The sequence below is a fragment of the Myotis myotis genome, unplaced genomic scaffold (genome assembly GCF_014108235.1).
Source record: "Myotis myotis isolate mMyoMyo1 unplaced genomic scaffold, mMyoMyo1.p scaffold_m19_p_17, whole genome shotgun sequence".
In the NCBI taxonomy this organism is placed as follows: Eukaryota; Metazoa; Chordata; class Mammalia; order Chiroptera; family Vespertilionidae; genus Myotis; species Myotis myotis.
The window spans coordinates 12,965,465-12,980,899 of NW_023416321.1; the positions used below are offsets into that span (position 1 = coordinate 12,965,465).

Below are 15,435 nucleotides of genomic sequence, written 5' to 3' on the forward strand. Positions count from 1 at the left end.
GGGCATACACCCTGACTGGAAATCAAACTGTGACCTCCTGGTTCACTGGTCAACGCTCAACCACTGAGGCACACCAGCCGGGCATATATGTGTTTTTATTATACTATTTTTATTACCTAAGAAAAGTTTTAAAAATTATCTGACAATTGAGGGAACATGCACATAAACTTCAGTATATACAGGCACTTAAGGCTATTTCATATAATCATTCATTCTATTGTCTGGCACAGAAAAGGTGGTCAAATTTTGATAAAACAAAAATTAAAAACAAAAGAAAATTAAAAAATACTCACTCTGAAGCCCCTGTTACTGGTCCAGGTACTATTTCCAACCCAGGTTCTTGCCCAGTAATCCAGCTCTTTTACACATACACAGTCTTACATTTTTCCAACAAGTATTTATTATCAGTTAAGCCATGATTCAGGATTCTAGGGTGGGATGTACCTAGGCCCCCCTTCACCTTCCTGGGAGAAGGATGGAGGATGCCCCGTTCAGATCTTCCCAGGAGACGTGCCTTCTGTCCGGCAGTTCATCCCAGGCTGAAACCCAGGATATGGTACACACGCCGGTACCATTCACACATGGAGACATCACCCCGTTTAGCAGTCATTGCCTTCTCACAGTGGTGGAAGTCCAGGTAGTTCTGCCAACAGTTCCTGGTCTGGTTCTGGTTGGGGAAGTGGCTGTCAAAAGGAGCAGTCCAGTAGTTCTTTTTTTTGTTTGTTTGTTTTTGTTTTGTTTTGTTTTGTTTTGTTAATAGGCTTTTTTTTATTGAAGGTGTAATGTGCATACAAAGACCAGGTCTGCTTTTGCTCACTGTATCTTCAGTGCCTAGCATAAAATGCCTACTGGGTAGGAGCTCAGTAACACTGAAGGGGTAAATGTAGAAATACCCCTTACGTGGGGGTGTTTATAAAATTCATTTTAGGCAGGGAAAGACTGGCCTTTACGGTCTACATCCCCCAAATGCATCAGCTACCATGTACTGGGCAGACTCGATTCTGTGCTAGAACTTAGGCTACTTCCTTTACACGAATCATTAGCTCACTAATTCTTCATCCAGCCCTTAAAGGTCGATTCCTTTTTCCCTCTTGCAAGTGAGGAAACTGAGGCTCAACTAGAAATTAGGTTCCCAAGATCACACAGCGGAGCCTGGCATCACCACCCCTGGCGCCCAGGGGGGTCTGCACCCTCTCAAGGCACCGGGTGGACCAAGGGATGGACCCATGAGAGCGACTGGGCTTTCCAGGACTGGGGGCAGGCCCCGGGCCGTCCCGGGACTGGGGGACTTGGCAGGTGAGCTTGGACTGGCTGGGGAGGAAGAGCCCGAGGCCGGGGGCGTCCTGTGTGCGCCTCGCCTCGCTTCATACCTCATCTGGTAGTGCATGGCGACGCGCTCCCGGTGCTGAAAGTCGCTGCCGTCAGTGCCGGCAGCTCGCGGGCCTGCCCGAGACGCCATTGGCCTGGCCCTGCCCCGAACCCCGGCGTCGTTCGCGCAGCTCCCCTGCCGCCCGCAGACCCTCCTCACGCCGTCTCAGCACCGGAAGCCCAGTAGTTCTTGATTTTGGCCTGGATGTCTTCTGCCATATTGCTGACTCCTAAAGACGCCCCTGAAGCGGCTCGCAGCTCAGTGTGACTTCAGCAAAGAGCCACACTTAGCTATCTTTATCCTTTACTGTAACTTTGGTTGAAGCTTATGGATAATGGTAGCAAATACAGCTTCTCTTGTGCTGTAAAGCTGTTATTGAAATAATATTTGCAGGATTATTTTATAAAAGCAACCTGGATTCTGTATAGACACAGTTTTTTAGTTACCTGTTCCTTTTTTTTTTTAATATATTTTTTATTGATTAAGATAATACATATGTGTTACCTGTTCCTTTTTTAACAAATTGTCTCAGTAAGAAATTTTATTGTGAACAAGCTTTCAGGTAGCATGGAACTCTTGCTTTTTAGCCATCTTACAATTTTAATTTGGGAGGAGCAGCACTTTAATAAGCTCTTATAATGGGTGTGTTATAATCATTTCAGAATCTCCTTCCTTCATTAATCATAATAAACCTTAAATCTAAGTAGAATTTGATCCCAGAGTATTTGGAGTAGTTTTCCTTCCGTATCGTTGTCTGATATATATTGCTGTTTAAGTCCGTGAATAGCCAGAATGTAGGATTCATTGCTTTACAAATTAGTGTAGAAAACATTTTGGGCTCCATTTAAACAAAATGGATACAGAAAACAAGAAAAGGGCAATGCCCAAGAAAATAATTATTAATCTTTCATTAGCCTTTAATTGAGTTCAATCTTCGGTTTAGAAGGTGCTGTGATTTTCACCCATAGGAAACTGTGGCTTCATAAGGATTAAGCTTTGTAATATTTAACATTCTCTAGATATGACCATTTGACATCTAAGTACATCTCCCAGTCTGTGCTTCAAGTTTTGATAATAGATAAGGATTTTCTGTTGTAAGTTGCCTCTATAACAATATTTATATGCCATTTAAATTACCTTTTTAAAAAAAAATATATTTTATTGATTTTTTACAGAGAGGAAGGGAAAAGGATAGAGAGTTAGAAACATCAATCAGCTGCCTTTTGCACACCCCCCACTGTGGATGTGCCTGCAACCAAGGTACATGCCCTTGACTGGAATTGAACCTGGGACCTTTCAGTCCGCAGGCCGACGCTCTATCCACTGAGCCAAACCGGTTAAGGCTAAATTACCTTTCTTTTGATAACTTTGACCCTCAGATGGATGGAGAAAAGTGAAGGGAGTCAAGAAACAAAAACAGCCCTTTCTAGAATACAAAGAAAGAACCAATATTTAAACTATGCAAAAAGAAACAGTCTCTTACATAAAGTCTTATCTGATTAATAGCCTTTAATTGTTACCTTCACAATTCCTTATGTGAATCTTTTTTGGATAACTTCTTTTTGGCCATTTGTACTTGTTTTGTGTGTTTTTTTATTTTTGTGTGTTTTTTGTTTTGTGTTTTTAAAGGAAACACAAATGCAGAAGTAATTTTTCCTTTGAAATAAATAGGGATGATATATTGCTGCAAATGGCATGTCTGTGATAGTGCTGACATTACCTGGCAGTCTTCTGCAGCATAAGGATAAGTAATATGCCTTTGACTTGCACTACAGTAACTTTAGAAAACCTTACTCTTTTTTAAACCTCTAGAAGAGACAGAATAATGTGTTGTCTTTTACTTTGTAGGCATTCTTTATAGAATGACAATGATTTGTAGGGACTCATTGTATAATTCGGATATAAGTAATTTGTCAGGTAAATGTATTATTGACAAACATTTTCTCCTAGTCTATGGAAATACCTCTCTCATTCTCTTAATGGTGTCATTTGAAGAAGAGATATTCTTAATTTTAATGAAGTCTAGTCCATCAAATTTTTTCTTTGATGGTTAGTACTTTTTATGAAACTTTTGTCTACTCCAGGGTCATCAAGACACTCTCCTAGCTCTTCCCATTCACATTTGTGTGATTTATTGCTTTAATTTTTATTTATGTTGTGAGCTGTTAGAGTCAAGGCTCATTTTTTTCCACACAGCTATCCAGTTGACTCAGCACCATTTTATTGAAAAGGTCATTTCCCTCTGTCCAGTCCTTTTAATTACCTATTGGAACTCACCTATTCCTTTTTCTTTATACAGTGTAGTGACAGTAGCAGTTTAGATTACTCTTAACTGATCTGCATGTCCATTCTCCCAACTTCAGTTCATTATACACACAGCTGCTAGAATAATGTTCCTCTAATGTTATTTTTAGTTTTTTGTTCAACAAATAAAAGTGATTCTGCATTGTCTATCATATAAAAAAATTAATTCTCCAGACTAGTTTCAAAGTTACATTTTCCTGCCGAAACCGGTTTGGCTCAGTGGATAGAGCGTCGGCCTGCAGACTGAAGGGTCCCAGGTTCGATTCCGGTCAAGGGCATGTACCTGGGTTGCGGGCACATCCCCAGTAGGAGATGTGCAGGAGGCAGCTGATCGATGTTTCTCTCTCATCGATGTTTCTGACTGTCTATCTCTCTCCCTTCCTCTCTGTAAAAAATCAATAAAATATATTTAAAAAAAAAAAAAGTTACATTTTCCTCATCTTCTCTTCCCCCAAATCTCACTAATCCCAATCTCTGCTCCTGCCAATATAATTTTTTCACCATCCTAAAGTCCAATTGTTCATTTCTGTGCCTTTGCACAAATCATCCCTTCTTTTCTTTTTTTAAATATATTTTTTTGATTTTTTTACAGAGAGGAAGGGAGAGGGATAGAGAGTTAGAAACATCGATCAGCTGCCTCCTGCACACCCCCCACTGGGGATGTGCCCGCAACCAAGGTACATGCCCTTGACTGGAACCGAACCTGGGACCTTTCAGTCCGCAGGCTGACGCTCTATCCACTGAGCCAAACCGGTTACAGCTCATCCCTTCTTTTTTGGAAGATCTCTCCCTGGTAGTTTTTCAAACTATGCTGTTCTTCAAAATCTAGCCATGAAACCATTCTCAGGAGCCTTTAGAGTCAGCCCCACCTAGTTTTGTTTTGTTTCTCATCTGTGTCCTGTCGCATGCAGCCACTCAAATGGTGCTCATTTCTGCTGTTACACAATGTTCATTTCTGCTGTTACACAGTGAGCGTGCTTTTCCATTATTTTGTGAATGCTTTTTTGTTGTTGTTGTTGTTAGAGTGTAAGTTATGTGAGAACAGAAAATATATTTTTTTTTCTTCCCAGAGTTCTCATTATGGTGCTCCCTCATAGAGTAGGTATTCAGTATTAAAATTGACCAACTTGCCAAAACCGGTTTGGCTCAGTGGATAGAGCATCGGCCTGCGGACTGAGGGGTCCCGGGTTCGATTCCGGTCAAGGGCATGTACCTGGGTTGCGGGCACATCCCCAGTAGGAGATGTGCTGGAGGCAGCTGATCGATGTTTCTCTCTCATCGATGTTTCTAACTCTATCTCTCTCCCTTCCTCTCTGTAAAAAATCAATAAAATATATTTAAAAAAAAAAAATTGACCAACTAATCAGGTTATATAGTATATATTTCTTTTCATTTTAGTAACTGTATTTTGATGAAAATAAGAATTGCTGTTATCTCTTCATGTACATCCATCCCACCCCACCCCCCCATTTTTTTTTTAATACATTTTATTGATTTTTCACAGAGAGGAAGAGAGAGGAGTAGAGAGCCAGAAACATCGATGAGAGAGAAACATCGATCAGCTGCCTCCTGCACGCCCCCCACTGGGGATGTGCCCGCAACCAAGGTACATGCTCCTGACTGGAATCGAATCCGGGACCCCTGAGTCCGCAGGCCGACGCTCTATCCACTGAGCCAAACCGGTTCTGGCACCCCCCTCCCCCCCCAATTTTTTACATACCTGACATTCACTTGTTGCCATGTTATTACATCCCAGGTGAAACTGACTTTTCTCTTTTCCCTTCTTTGTATGTGTGTCTACAGTACTGATGCAGGTGACAGCCCTGTTGGCACCGCCACTGCCACCAACCTGGAACAGACTCAGGTTATTCCCTCTCAAGGTGACCTTCTAGGGGACCTTTTAAACCTTGATCTCGGTCCACCAGTCAATGTGCCACAGGTATCCTCCATGCAGGTGGGAGCAGTGGATCTCTTGGGAGGAGGACTAGATAGTCTGGTAAGCATCTTTCTTCCTTCTTTCTCTTGGTTGTTTTCCATTCTTGATATGCTAAAGAACTTTAAATTATTTGGCTTTTTAGAACTAGATATTTCCTTGATAAGCAGAGCACTGCCCTCTGATAAAGGACAGAATTATTTATCTTTAGTGAATTAATGACTCTGTCCATCAGTGGTATGGGGTATGTCTACAAGTGTACAGGATTACTTTGTTGTCCTGCCTCTAAATAGAACTTTTGATGTTAACCAGCCTATTCAGCAATCTTAATGTTTAGTGTTCTTTCCAGAGCTCATTAGTGCTCCTGCTGCTTAACTGTGGATAGCCTCTGTAATTCCCCTTTTCACCTAAACAGCATTTAAATGACCTCATAGAGATCATCCTCTTTTGAGGCTTTCTAACCTTGGCCTTTTTAATATTTTACTGGCTTATGGCCTATCTAACTCTAAAAGATTTTGAGGCAGCCATTTGTATTAAAAACATACCTTTATTACAGTTGGGAAGTACTGCTTAATTATTCTTCCTCTCCCCCTGCTCCCACCCCGTCATACCTCCAATTTAATTAGCTTCCAGGATTCTAAAACTAAAAGGCTCCAAAGTCTAGAGTATCTGAATATGTGCCACCAATGGGAACCAAAATTAGTTTTTGTTGCTGTAGAAGATAAATGAGAAATATTAAAGATGACCTTCCATTTGTGTAGAAGGCCAGAAAAAAACCAGGTCTCATCGCATGGCTCCCTGCAAACTAGATACTTAACTGTGATGGGATTAGATGGGCTCTTTTAGCTAGATAATTTCAAATAAGATGTTTGTCAACCTAATGACTAGAAAGGTACCCAACAAACTGATTTATTTAACATCAGAAATTAGAAGGCAGATGCCATGATTGAAAATGTATGTTCTCAGAGATTACATAAACAAAACAACCTTATTTTTTACTACATATACCACCATTTTCTCTTCTAGTTCATGAGCAGTATTCTATCCTGCATTCATGTCCTCCACTACAGGTACATTTACTTTTTGGCAGGCAGAGAATCTAAGGAAATAGGGTTATAGTCATATCTCTGTGGGTTGTGCATTTTACTAATGGGAAGTCCTGCTTTCAGAGTCTACACTGACCAAGCTCTGGACTCCAGCTATAGTGACATAAATGAGCACTCCTGTAGCGTTTTTGGGGGATATAAGTGTGATATAAGTGTTTGCTTTTCGTATTCATGTCTTTAGTGGCTGTAGTTGACCGATGATATAAGAACAGTAGTTTCCTCAGATGATTATTCTGCAATGCTGTATAGCCTCCTTAGAGACTCAGGAGACTGAAAAATGAATATTGAAATATTCATGGTGACTTCCAGAAATCCCTTATAAACATTGAAATAGCTTTTCCTATTCTGTTGATGCATCAACAACAAGTTGAATGTTACATCCTTCTCAAGTTAATGTGTTAACAACCCTAATTATTAATTGTTCTGGTTGCTTATTTTACCTAAGAATGACAAATTAAGTTTGAAAGATGGAGGGGAGAAAGAAGTACTATGTTTTGATGTTGCCTGGCCCAGAATTCTATGCTCTTTTTTCTTGACCCATTTTAGCATGGGAGGGAAGAGACATGTTACATCTTTTTTTTTTTTTTTAGTATGTTTTTATTGATTTTTTTAGAGAGAGAAACATTGATTGGCTGCCTCCTGCATGCTCCTTATTGGGGATCCAGCCTGCAATCTGGGCATACGCCCTGACTGGGAATCAAACTGCTGACCTCTTGGTGCATGGGATGATGCTCAATCCACTGATCCACACGGGACGGGCTAGATGTGTTACATCTTCTGGCTTTGTATTAGCTCTTATGAACCCCTAAAACCAATGAGGTTTCTCCTTATTTTTACATAGCTATTCAGTCATCTGTTAAAATTCTCACAAGTATTACATTAGATAGAAAAACTGTTAGAACTTCCTTAGATTATAGTAGTCAGCATCACATATGGGCCTTTTTTCTTTTCTTTTTCTTCTTTTTTTTTTAAAATATATTTTATTGATGTTTTAAAGAGAGGAAGGGAGAGGGATAGAGAGTTAGAAACATCAATGAGAGAGAAACATTGATCAGCTGCCTCCTGCATACCCCCTACTGGGGATGTGCCCGCAACCAAGGTACATGCCCTTGGCCGGAATCGAACCTGGGACCCTTCAGTCCGCAGGCCGACGCTCTATCCACTGAGCCAAACCGGTTAGGGCCTTTTTTCTTTTTTTGTAAAGAATATCCTATTAGAGGGTGAGGAGTAAATTGGAGAAACTGATCGGCTGCCTCCTGCACGCCCCACATGGGATCGAGCCCACAACCCAGGCAAGTGCCCTGACCTGGAATCAAACTGTGACCATAGGTCGACGCTCAACCACTGAGCCACGCTGGTCAGGCAGACTGCCACTTTTTTTTTTTTTTTTTTTTTTGATTTTTTACAGAGAGGAAGGGAGAGAGATAGAGAGTCAGAAACGTCGATGAGAGAGAAACATGGATCAGCTGCCTCCCGCACACCTCCTACTGGGGATGTGCCCGCAACCCAGGTACATGCCCTTGACCGGAATCGAACCTGGGACCCTTCAGTCCGCAAGCCGACGCTCTATCCACATGTTGGGTAGTAAAGACATAGAATATCTGTAACCACTATGAACCACTTCATTTTGCTGTTTGAGCTATACCCGTTGGTAAACCCAGGTGCCTTTTTCTCTTAACTTCAGTAGTAAACACATTTCTGGCTCTTGTAATGCCCCACATTAATTGAGGGAAGACAAGAAACCCTTGCAATTATTTTGTTAAAGGTCTGTCTTTTATTCTCTAGGAAGAATAGTGTTGCTAGGAGTGATAAAATTTGACCCAGACCCCACTTAAAATATGGCCAGGATTAGAGTTATGTGGTTGCCTGGCACTGGGTTATTATAAGCTCAGTGTTCATTTCAGAAAGGCTATCAACAAGGCCTCTAGACCAGTGGTTGCCAACCTTTTGGACCTCACGGACCACCGATTGGCAACCGCTGCTCTAGACTGTGGCTGCTGTTTTTATCATTAGTTCTAACAGAGCCTTACCCGTAGAGGTCAGTGGTGTGCTGCAGATGAAGTATGGCCAGACTGCCACTTTTAAAATGTTCCTGTGCAAATGACCTAATTTTTTTTTTTAAATATATTTTATTGATTTTTTACAGAGAGGAAGGGGGAGAGATAGAGAGTTAGAAACATCGATGAGAGAGAGACATCGATCAGCTGCCTCCTGCACATCTCCCACTGGGGATATGCCCGCAACCCAGGTACATGCCCTTGACCGGAATCGAACCTGGGACCTTTCAGTCCGCAGGCCGACGCTCTATCCACTGAGCCAAACCGGTTTCGGCAACAAATGACCTAATTTAAGGAGAAAAATAATCCTTAACATTTTTCACTTAATCTATATACATAGTACCATTTCTTGAGTGAATTGTTGCCTCATAGCAGTGCTTCTCAAACTATAATGAGCACATAAGTCTCTTGGAGATCTCCAAGACAAATTCTAATTTAGTTGGTCTTGGGTGAGGCCTACAAGTCTGAGTTTCTAACAAGCTCCCAGGTTTGTGGACCACATGTTGGGTAGTAAAGACATAGAATATCTGTAACCACTATGAACCACTTCATTTTGCTGTTTGAGCTATACCCGTTGGTAAACCCAGGTGCCTTTTTCTCTTAACTTCAGTAGTAAACACATTTCTGGCTCTTGTAATGCCCCACATTAATTGAGGGAAGACAAGAAACCCTTGCAATTATTTTGTTAAAGGTCTGTCTTTTATTCTCTAGGAAGAATAGTGTTGCTAGGAGTGATAAAATTTGACCCAGACCCCACTTAAAATATGGCCAGGATTAGAGTTATGTGGTTGCCTGGCACTGGGTTATTATAAGCTCAGTGTTCATTTCAGAAAGGCTATCAACAAGGCCTCTAGACCAGTGGTTGCCAACCTTTTGGACCTCACGGACCACCGATTGGCAACCGCTGCTCTAGACTGTGGCTGCTGTTTTTATCATTAGTTCTAACAGAGCCTTACCCGTAGAGGTCAGTGGTGTGCTGCAGATGAAGTATGGCAGCTACTAACCTTTGATTTCAAGCATGTGGTTCTCAACTTTAGCTACATACTTAGTACCATATTTAAAAAAAAATACTGTCAGTGTTTGGGCCCAACCCTAGAGCAAATTAAACAGAAGTTCTGGGAGGACCTAAACATTGATGTTTTTAAAAGATACCCAGGCTATTTTAACTTTGCAGCCTAAGTTGAGAAAATTGAGCCATATGAAATTTCAAATGGAGTTAGGTAAAAATACTAAAAGTTGATCTCTTAGCCAAGACAGTAATTTCCACAGAAGAATTATATTCTGGTAATCCTCTTCGGCACCTCCTATAAAAATAAACCTCTCTGACTTTACCTTTGTTCTTTCTCCCAGGACATTTTTCCATTGTGATTTGCTTTTAGGTGATACAACCTATCAGAAGTTGACCAAAAGTTGAATTTGACCAATTTAGGTTTAGTTGCTCAGTCCTAAGGTCTTTTCTTACCCTTGTTTACTTTCCATAATTAGAAACTGAAAAGAGTTGTTTTTTTTGTATTTTTTTTTAGGGGGGGTGGGCGGTGATTAGCTACCCATTTTCTATTCTTGTTTTATTTTTTTTTTATTTTTTTTTTTAATATATTTTTTATTGATTAAGATATTACATATGTGTCCTTGTCCCCACGTTACCCTCTACTCCCCACCCCCCCCCACCCCCGCTCATGCCCTCACCCCCCCGTTGTCCATGTCCATTGGTTAGGCCTATATGCTTGCATATAAGTCCTTTGGTTGATCTTTCCCCCTTACCCCCACCCTCCCCTACCTTCCCTCCAAGTCCCGACAGTCCAATCAATGCCTCTCCGTCTCTGGATCAGTCCTTGTTCATCAGCTTATGTTGTTCATTATATTCCACAAATGAGTGAGATCCTGTGGTATTTATCCGCTCTCAAGTTCCATCCATGCTGTGGCAAATGGTAAGAGTTCCTTTTTCTTCTTCCTCTTCTTAAAGAATACCTTTCAGCATTTCATATAATGCTGGTTTGGTGGTGATGAACTCCTTTAGCTTTTTCTTATCCGTGAAGCTCTTTATCTGACCTTCTATTCTGAATGATAGCTTTGCTGGATAAAGTAATCTTGGTTGCAGGTTCTTGCTATTCATCACTTTGAATATTTCTTGCCAGTCTCTTCTGGCCTGCATGGTTTCTGTTGAGAAATCAGCTGACAGTTGTATGGGTACTCCCTTGTAGGTAACTGACTGTCTTTCTCTTGCTGCTTTTAAGATTCTCTCTTTATCTTTTGCTCTTGGCATTTTAATTATGATGTGTCGTGGTGTGGTCCTCCTTGGATTCCTTTTGTTTGGGGTTCTCTGCGCTTCCTGGACTTGTAAGTCCATTTCTTTCACCAGGTAGGGGAAGTTTTCTGTCATTATTTCTTCAAAAAGGTTTTCAATATCTTGCCCTCTCTCTCCTTCTGGTACCCCTATAATTCTGATGTTGGTACGCTTGAAGTTGTCCCAGAGGTTCCTTACACTATCTTCATATTTTTGGAATCTCTTCTCTTTTTTCTTTTTCGGTTGGGTATTTTTTGTTTCTTTGTATTTCAAATCTTTGACTTGATTCTTGGGATCCTCTTTTCTGCTGCTGGATCTCTGTAAATTATTCTTTATTTCAGTCAGTGTATGCTTAATTTCTAGTTGGTCCTTTTTCATGTCCTCCATGGTCTCCCTATACTTATTGAGGGATTCATTAAATTTATCGGCGGTTTCCATAAAATTCTTGAAAAACCTTATAACCGTGGCCTTAAACTCTATATCCAATCGTTTGCTTTCCTCCATTTCTGCCATTTGTGACCTGTTTCTTTGTCTCCGCATTTTGGCAGCTTCCCTGTGTTGATAGAGTGGCCCTGTGCGCCAGGTGTCCTGTAGGGCCCAGTAGCTCAGCCTCCCCAGTTACCTGGGGTGGACACTCTTGGTGCACTCTTGGTGCCTTGGTTGTTGTAGAATCACTGGGAGGAATTGACCTCCAGGCCAATTGGCTGTGAGAATCAGCTGTGTCTAAAGTGGGAGAACTTCTGTGCTGAAGACACCCTTCTGGGGCAAGACTTGCTTCAGTGGGGCTTTGGTGCTCACTGAGTCTGCTCCCTGAGTGCGTCCCTTATGGATCTGAGGAGTTGCAGTCTGGATGGACCCCCTCTGACCACTGGGTACAGTGGCTCCTGGATCTAAGGAGGTGCTAATTCAGCCTCTGCCTGAGGCCACACAGCAGGAGCCACGAAGAGGCTCAGCTGTGAAGCAATGCAAGCCGCTGCGGGGCCTTGGGCCTTCTCTTGGAAGTTCCAGGTCTGCCTGGTTCGGCTGCAGTTAGGTACATTCACATGCAAAAGCCTCTGCGGCAGCCTGGGTGGGGCGGGGTCTCAGGGAGTCAGAGGGCGGAGAAAGCGGCCATGGCCGATTCTCCGCCCGGAGTCGCGAGTCTCAGTGTTCCGGTAACGGCTGCAAGCACCTCTGAGGGAAAGCCGCCCTCAAGTTCGCTCGCTGCCGGACAGACCAGCTTCTCCCCGTGTGAGACCTGGGTCCCCAGAGACTTCCCGGAACCGGAGTTCAGAGCCGTCGGGAGTTTGTGATTCAAAAAGACAGCCGCGTCCTCAGGCGCCACCCCCTTTCCTCTCTCGCGCGCGCCGCCGTACCTCTGCACTTCACCTCCGCAGCGCCTCTGGCTCTCAGCGTGCTTTTCTTTCCTTCTAGTTGTGGAATTTACACTCAGCCAGCCTTCCTGTTGTTTTGGATGATGTTTGCTCAGTCCTTTGGGGTAATTTTCAATTGTTGTGTGAGGCGATAATTTCCCGGTGTTTACCTATGCCGCCATCTTAGTTGCTCTATTTGTAGGTATTTCCTTCTATTCTTGTTTTAAAGCTTGATATTCACTGGAAGATAATGTTATTCTTCTCTTTTCCTTTCCTGGGGATCCTTCCTTTAGATCTGTTCACCCTCTTTCATTATTGCACTTGTGAAATTTTGAGATTTAGTGAGTTTGACTTTCTGGAATCGTCATTCAGGAAATGCATTAGTCCCCCTTATCAACGATTTTTTATTTTTCATGGTTGCAGTTACATGTGGTCGACTGTAGTCCAAATATATTAAATAGAAAATTTTGTAAATAAACAATTCCTAAGTTTTAAATTGTGCACTATTATGAATAACTAGAGGTCTAGTGCACAAATTTGTGCATGGGTGGGGTCTGATCGACCTGGCCCCAATTGGGGCCCAATCTGGGCCAGGGAGCGGGGCCACAGGCATTTGGCTGACCAGCCCCGCCCCCATGGGGCTGATCTGGGTTGGGGCCGTGGCTGGCCAGCCCTACCCTTGATGGGGTTGGTTTGCTGGCCACAGTGGGTGTCATAGCGACCGGTCGTTCCAGCCTTCCAGTCGCTGGCTTTTTATATATAGAGAGGTGATGAAATCTCATGCTATCCCACCCAGATACAAATTGTTCCTTTGTCCAGTGTAGCCATACTGCCTACGTGTTAGTCTCTTAGTAGCCATCTCAGTGATCAGGTTGGTTATCGGAGAGAGACTACATTCACGTAACTTTTATTACAGTATATTGTTATAATTATTCTACTTTATTGTTATTGTGAATGTCTTACTGTGCCTAATTTATAAATTAAACTTTATCATAGATGTATTATAGGAAAAAATATTGCATATATAGGGTTTGGCACTATCTGCTGTTTCAGGCATCCATTGGGGATTTTGGAATGGATTCCCCTGCAGATAATGGGCGCACTACAGTATTCTCTTTTGCTTGAAGTCTACAGATAATTTCCTCCTCCTTTAGTATAAACTTAACTGTTGCCTTGATGTAGAATGAATTCAGGTAATGGAACTCTGTTCTGTATGTAGAGCATGATGGTGTACTATTTAGATGTAGGCTTGCAAAAGTAGTTACTTGGGGTTTTTTTGTTCTGTGACTTAAAAGCTGTGTATGTATCTTTTGAGGCCTCTGATACTGAATCTAAGAAACTGCTCATCTAGGTTATTTTTTCACAGGGCATATCTTTCTGGTTTGTGGTGTGGGAGGTGACCCGATGCCCATGTATATAATTCTTGCATACATGTAATAAAGATCACCATGTGGAATAAGTCTGATATCTCGGAGGATCACTAAAGTAGTCATTTCATCTCAATTATTTGCTGCCTTCACTTTCAGACGTCAGCAGAGGCCTTGGCTAAATTATAACCTTTTGTTCATCCAAGGTGCTATGTATTATTCTACTTAGAAAAATGGTGCTATTGTACATCAAAAATGGAAAGGAAGCATTATCCAGAGAGCCCTTTATGCTGACAAAGGGTTTCCTGCCAGGGGAATGTGCTCTCAGTGTGCCTAGCTGGAATGGCGTGGAATAGAGGAGAAACTGCCGTTTCCTGACTTCACTGCATGTTTTTCAAAACCTCCTCTGTTTCTTACTTTTCTTTTTTTGTTAATTCTCACATGAAGATATTTTTTCCATTGGTTTTTAGAGAGAGTGGAAGAGAGGGGGAGAGAGAGAAACATCCATGTGACAAAGACACATAGATTGGTTGCCTCTCACATGCACCAACCAGGGGGGGGGCGGGTATCGGACCTGCAACCCAGGTATGTGCCCATGACCAGGAATTGAACCTGTGACCCTCTGGTGCACAGGACAATGCTCTAACCACTGAGAATACCAGCCAGGCCCAGTTTTGCATTTTTATATTTCTTCCTCTGGAATAGATTTGTAGCGATTTCAGAGCTTATTTTAGAGTTGGTAGTGTTGTGGAGAGATGTTTGTAAATTGTGGCCCACTTTTGCCTGGTAAATTCTTCAGTGTGACTTCTATAACCACTAATTTTTATTTTTTTAATTAGTGCATGGATTTAGTCAAGGTTGGTCTCTGGCAGTCAAGAGAATAATTACCAATTATTGAGTGTCTATGTCTGTGCCAGTCCCTGTGTTAGAACTTTTATCATTTCTTATCCTCAAAATAACCCTGCAAAGTAATTAGTAATGAACTTCATTTTATAGAAAACTGGAGGTCACATAGCAAATAAGTCTTTTATTTTTCTTTCTTTTTAATAATTCTTTATTGTTGAAAGTATTACATATGTCCCCTTTTTTCCCCATTGATCCCTCCCCCCAGCCCAGCCCAGCACACACCCCCACCCCCGCCCAGGCCCTCACTGACCCATTGTCTGTATCCGTGGGCCATGCATTTATGCATGCAAGGTCCTTGGTTGGTTCTCCCCTCCCCCGCCTTCTCTCCGAGATTCCGCACTCTGTTCCATGCTTCCATGTCTCTGGGTTCATTCTGTTCTTCAGTTTATTTTGTTACTTAGATTCCACATGTGTGTTCAATCATGTGATACTTGTCTTTCTCTGATTGACTTATCTCACTTAGCATATACTGTCCAGGTCCCTCCATGCTGTCTCAAAGGGTAAGAGATTCTTCTTTTTTACTGCTGCATAGTATTCCATTGTATAAATGTACCACAGCTTTTGTATCCACTCATCTACTGATGGGCACTTGTGCTGTTTCCAGATCTTAGCTATAGTAAATTTTGCTGCTATGAACATAGGGTGCATACATTCTTTCTGATTGGTATTTTAGGAGTCTTGGGCCAGCAGTCACCAACCTTTCAGACCTCACGGACCACCGGTTGGCAACCCCTGTCTTAGGCTATATTACTGGAAG

General features: G+C 42.1%; 1 protein-coding gene across 7 annotated transcripts in view; it reads left to right on the top strand.

The window, feature by feature from the left end:
* The window catches only part of AP2B1 (adaptor related protein complex 2 subunit beta 1), a 102,631-nt gene that overhangs the window by 39,341 nt on the left and 47,855 nt on the right, over nucleotides 1–15,435 (top strand). For all 7 annotated transcript variants that reach the window (XR_004972742.1, XM_036339411.1, XM_036339413.1 and 4 more), the window contains one exon: nucleotides 5,477–5,669. Coding sequence is in view for 6 of the 7 variants with exons in the window: in XM_036339411.1 (XP_036195304.1) it covers nucleotides 5,477–5,669 (193 nt within the window). In the remaining variant the exon portion in view is untranslated. The remainder of the gene's footprint in view (nucleotides 1–5,476; nucleotides 5,670–15,435) is intronic.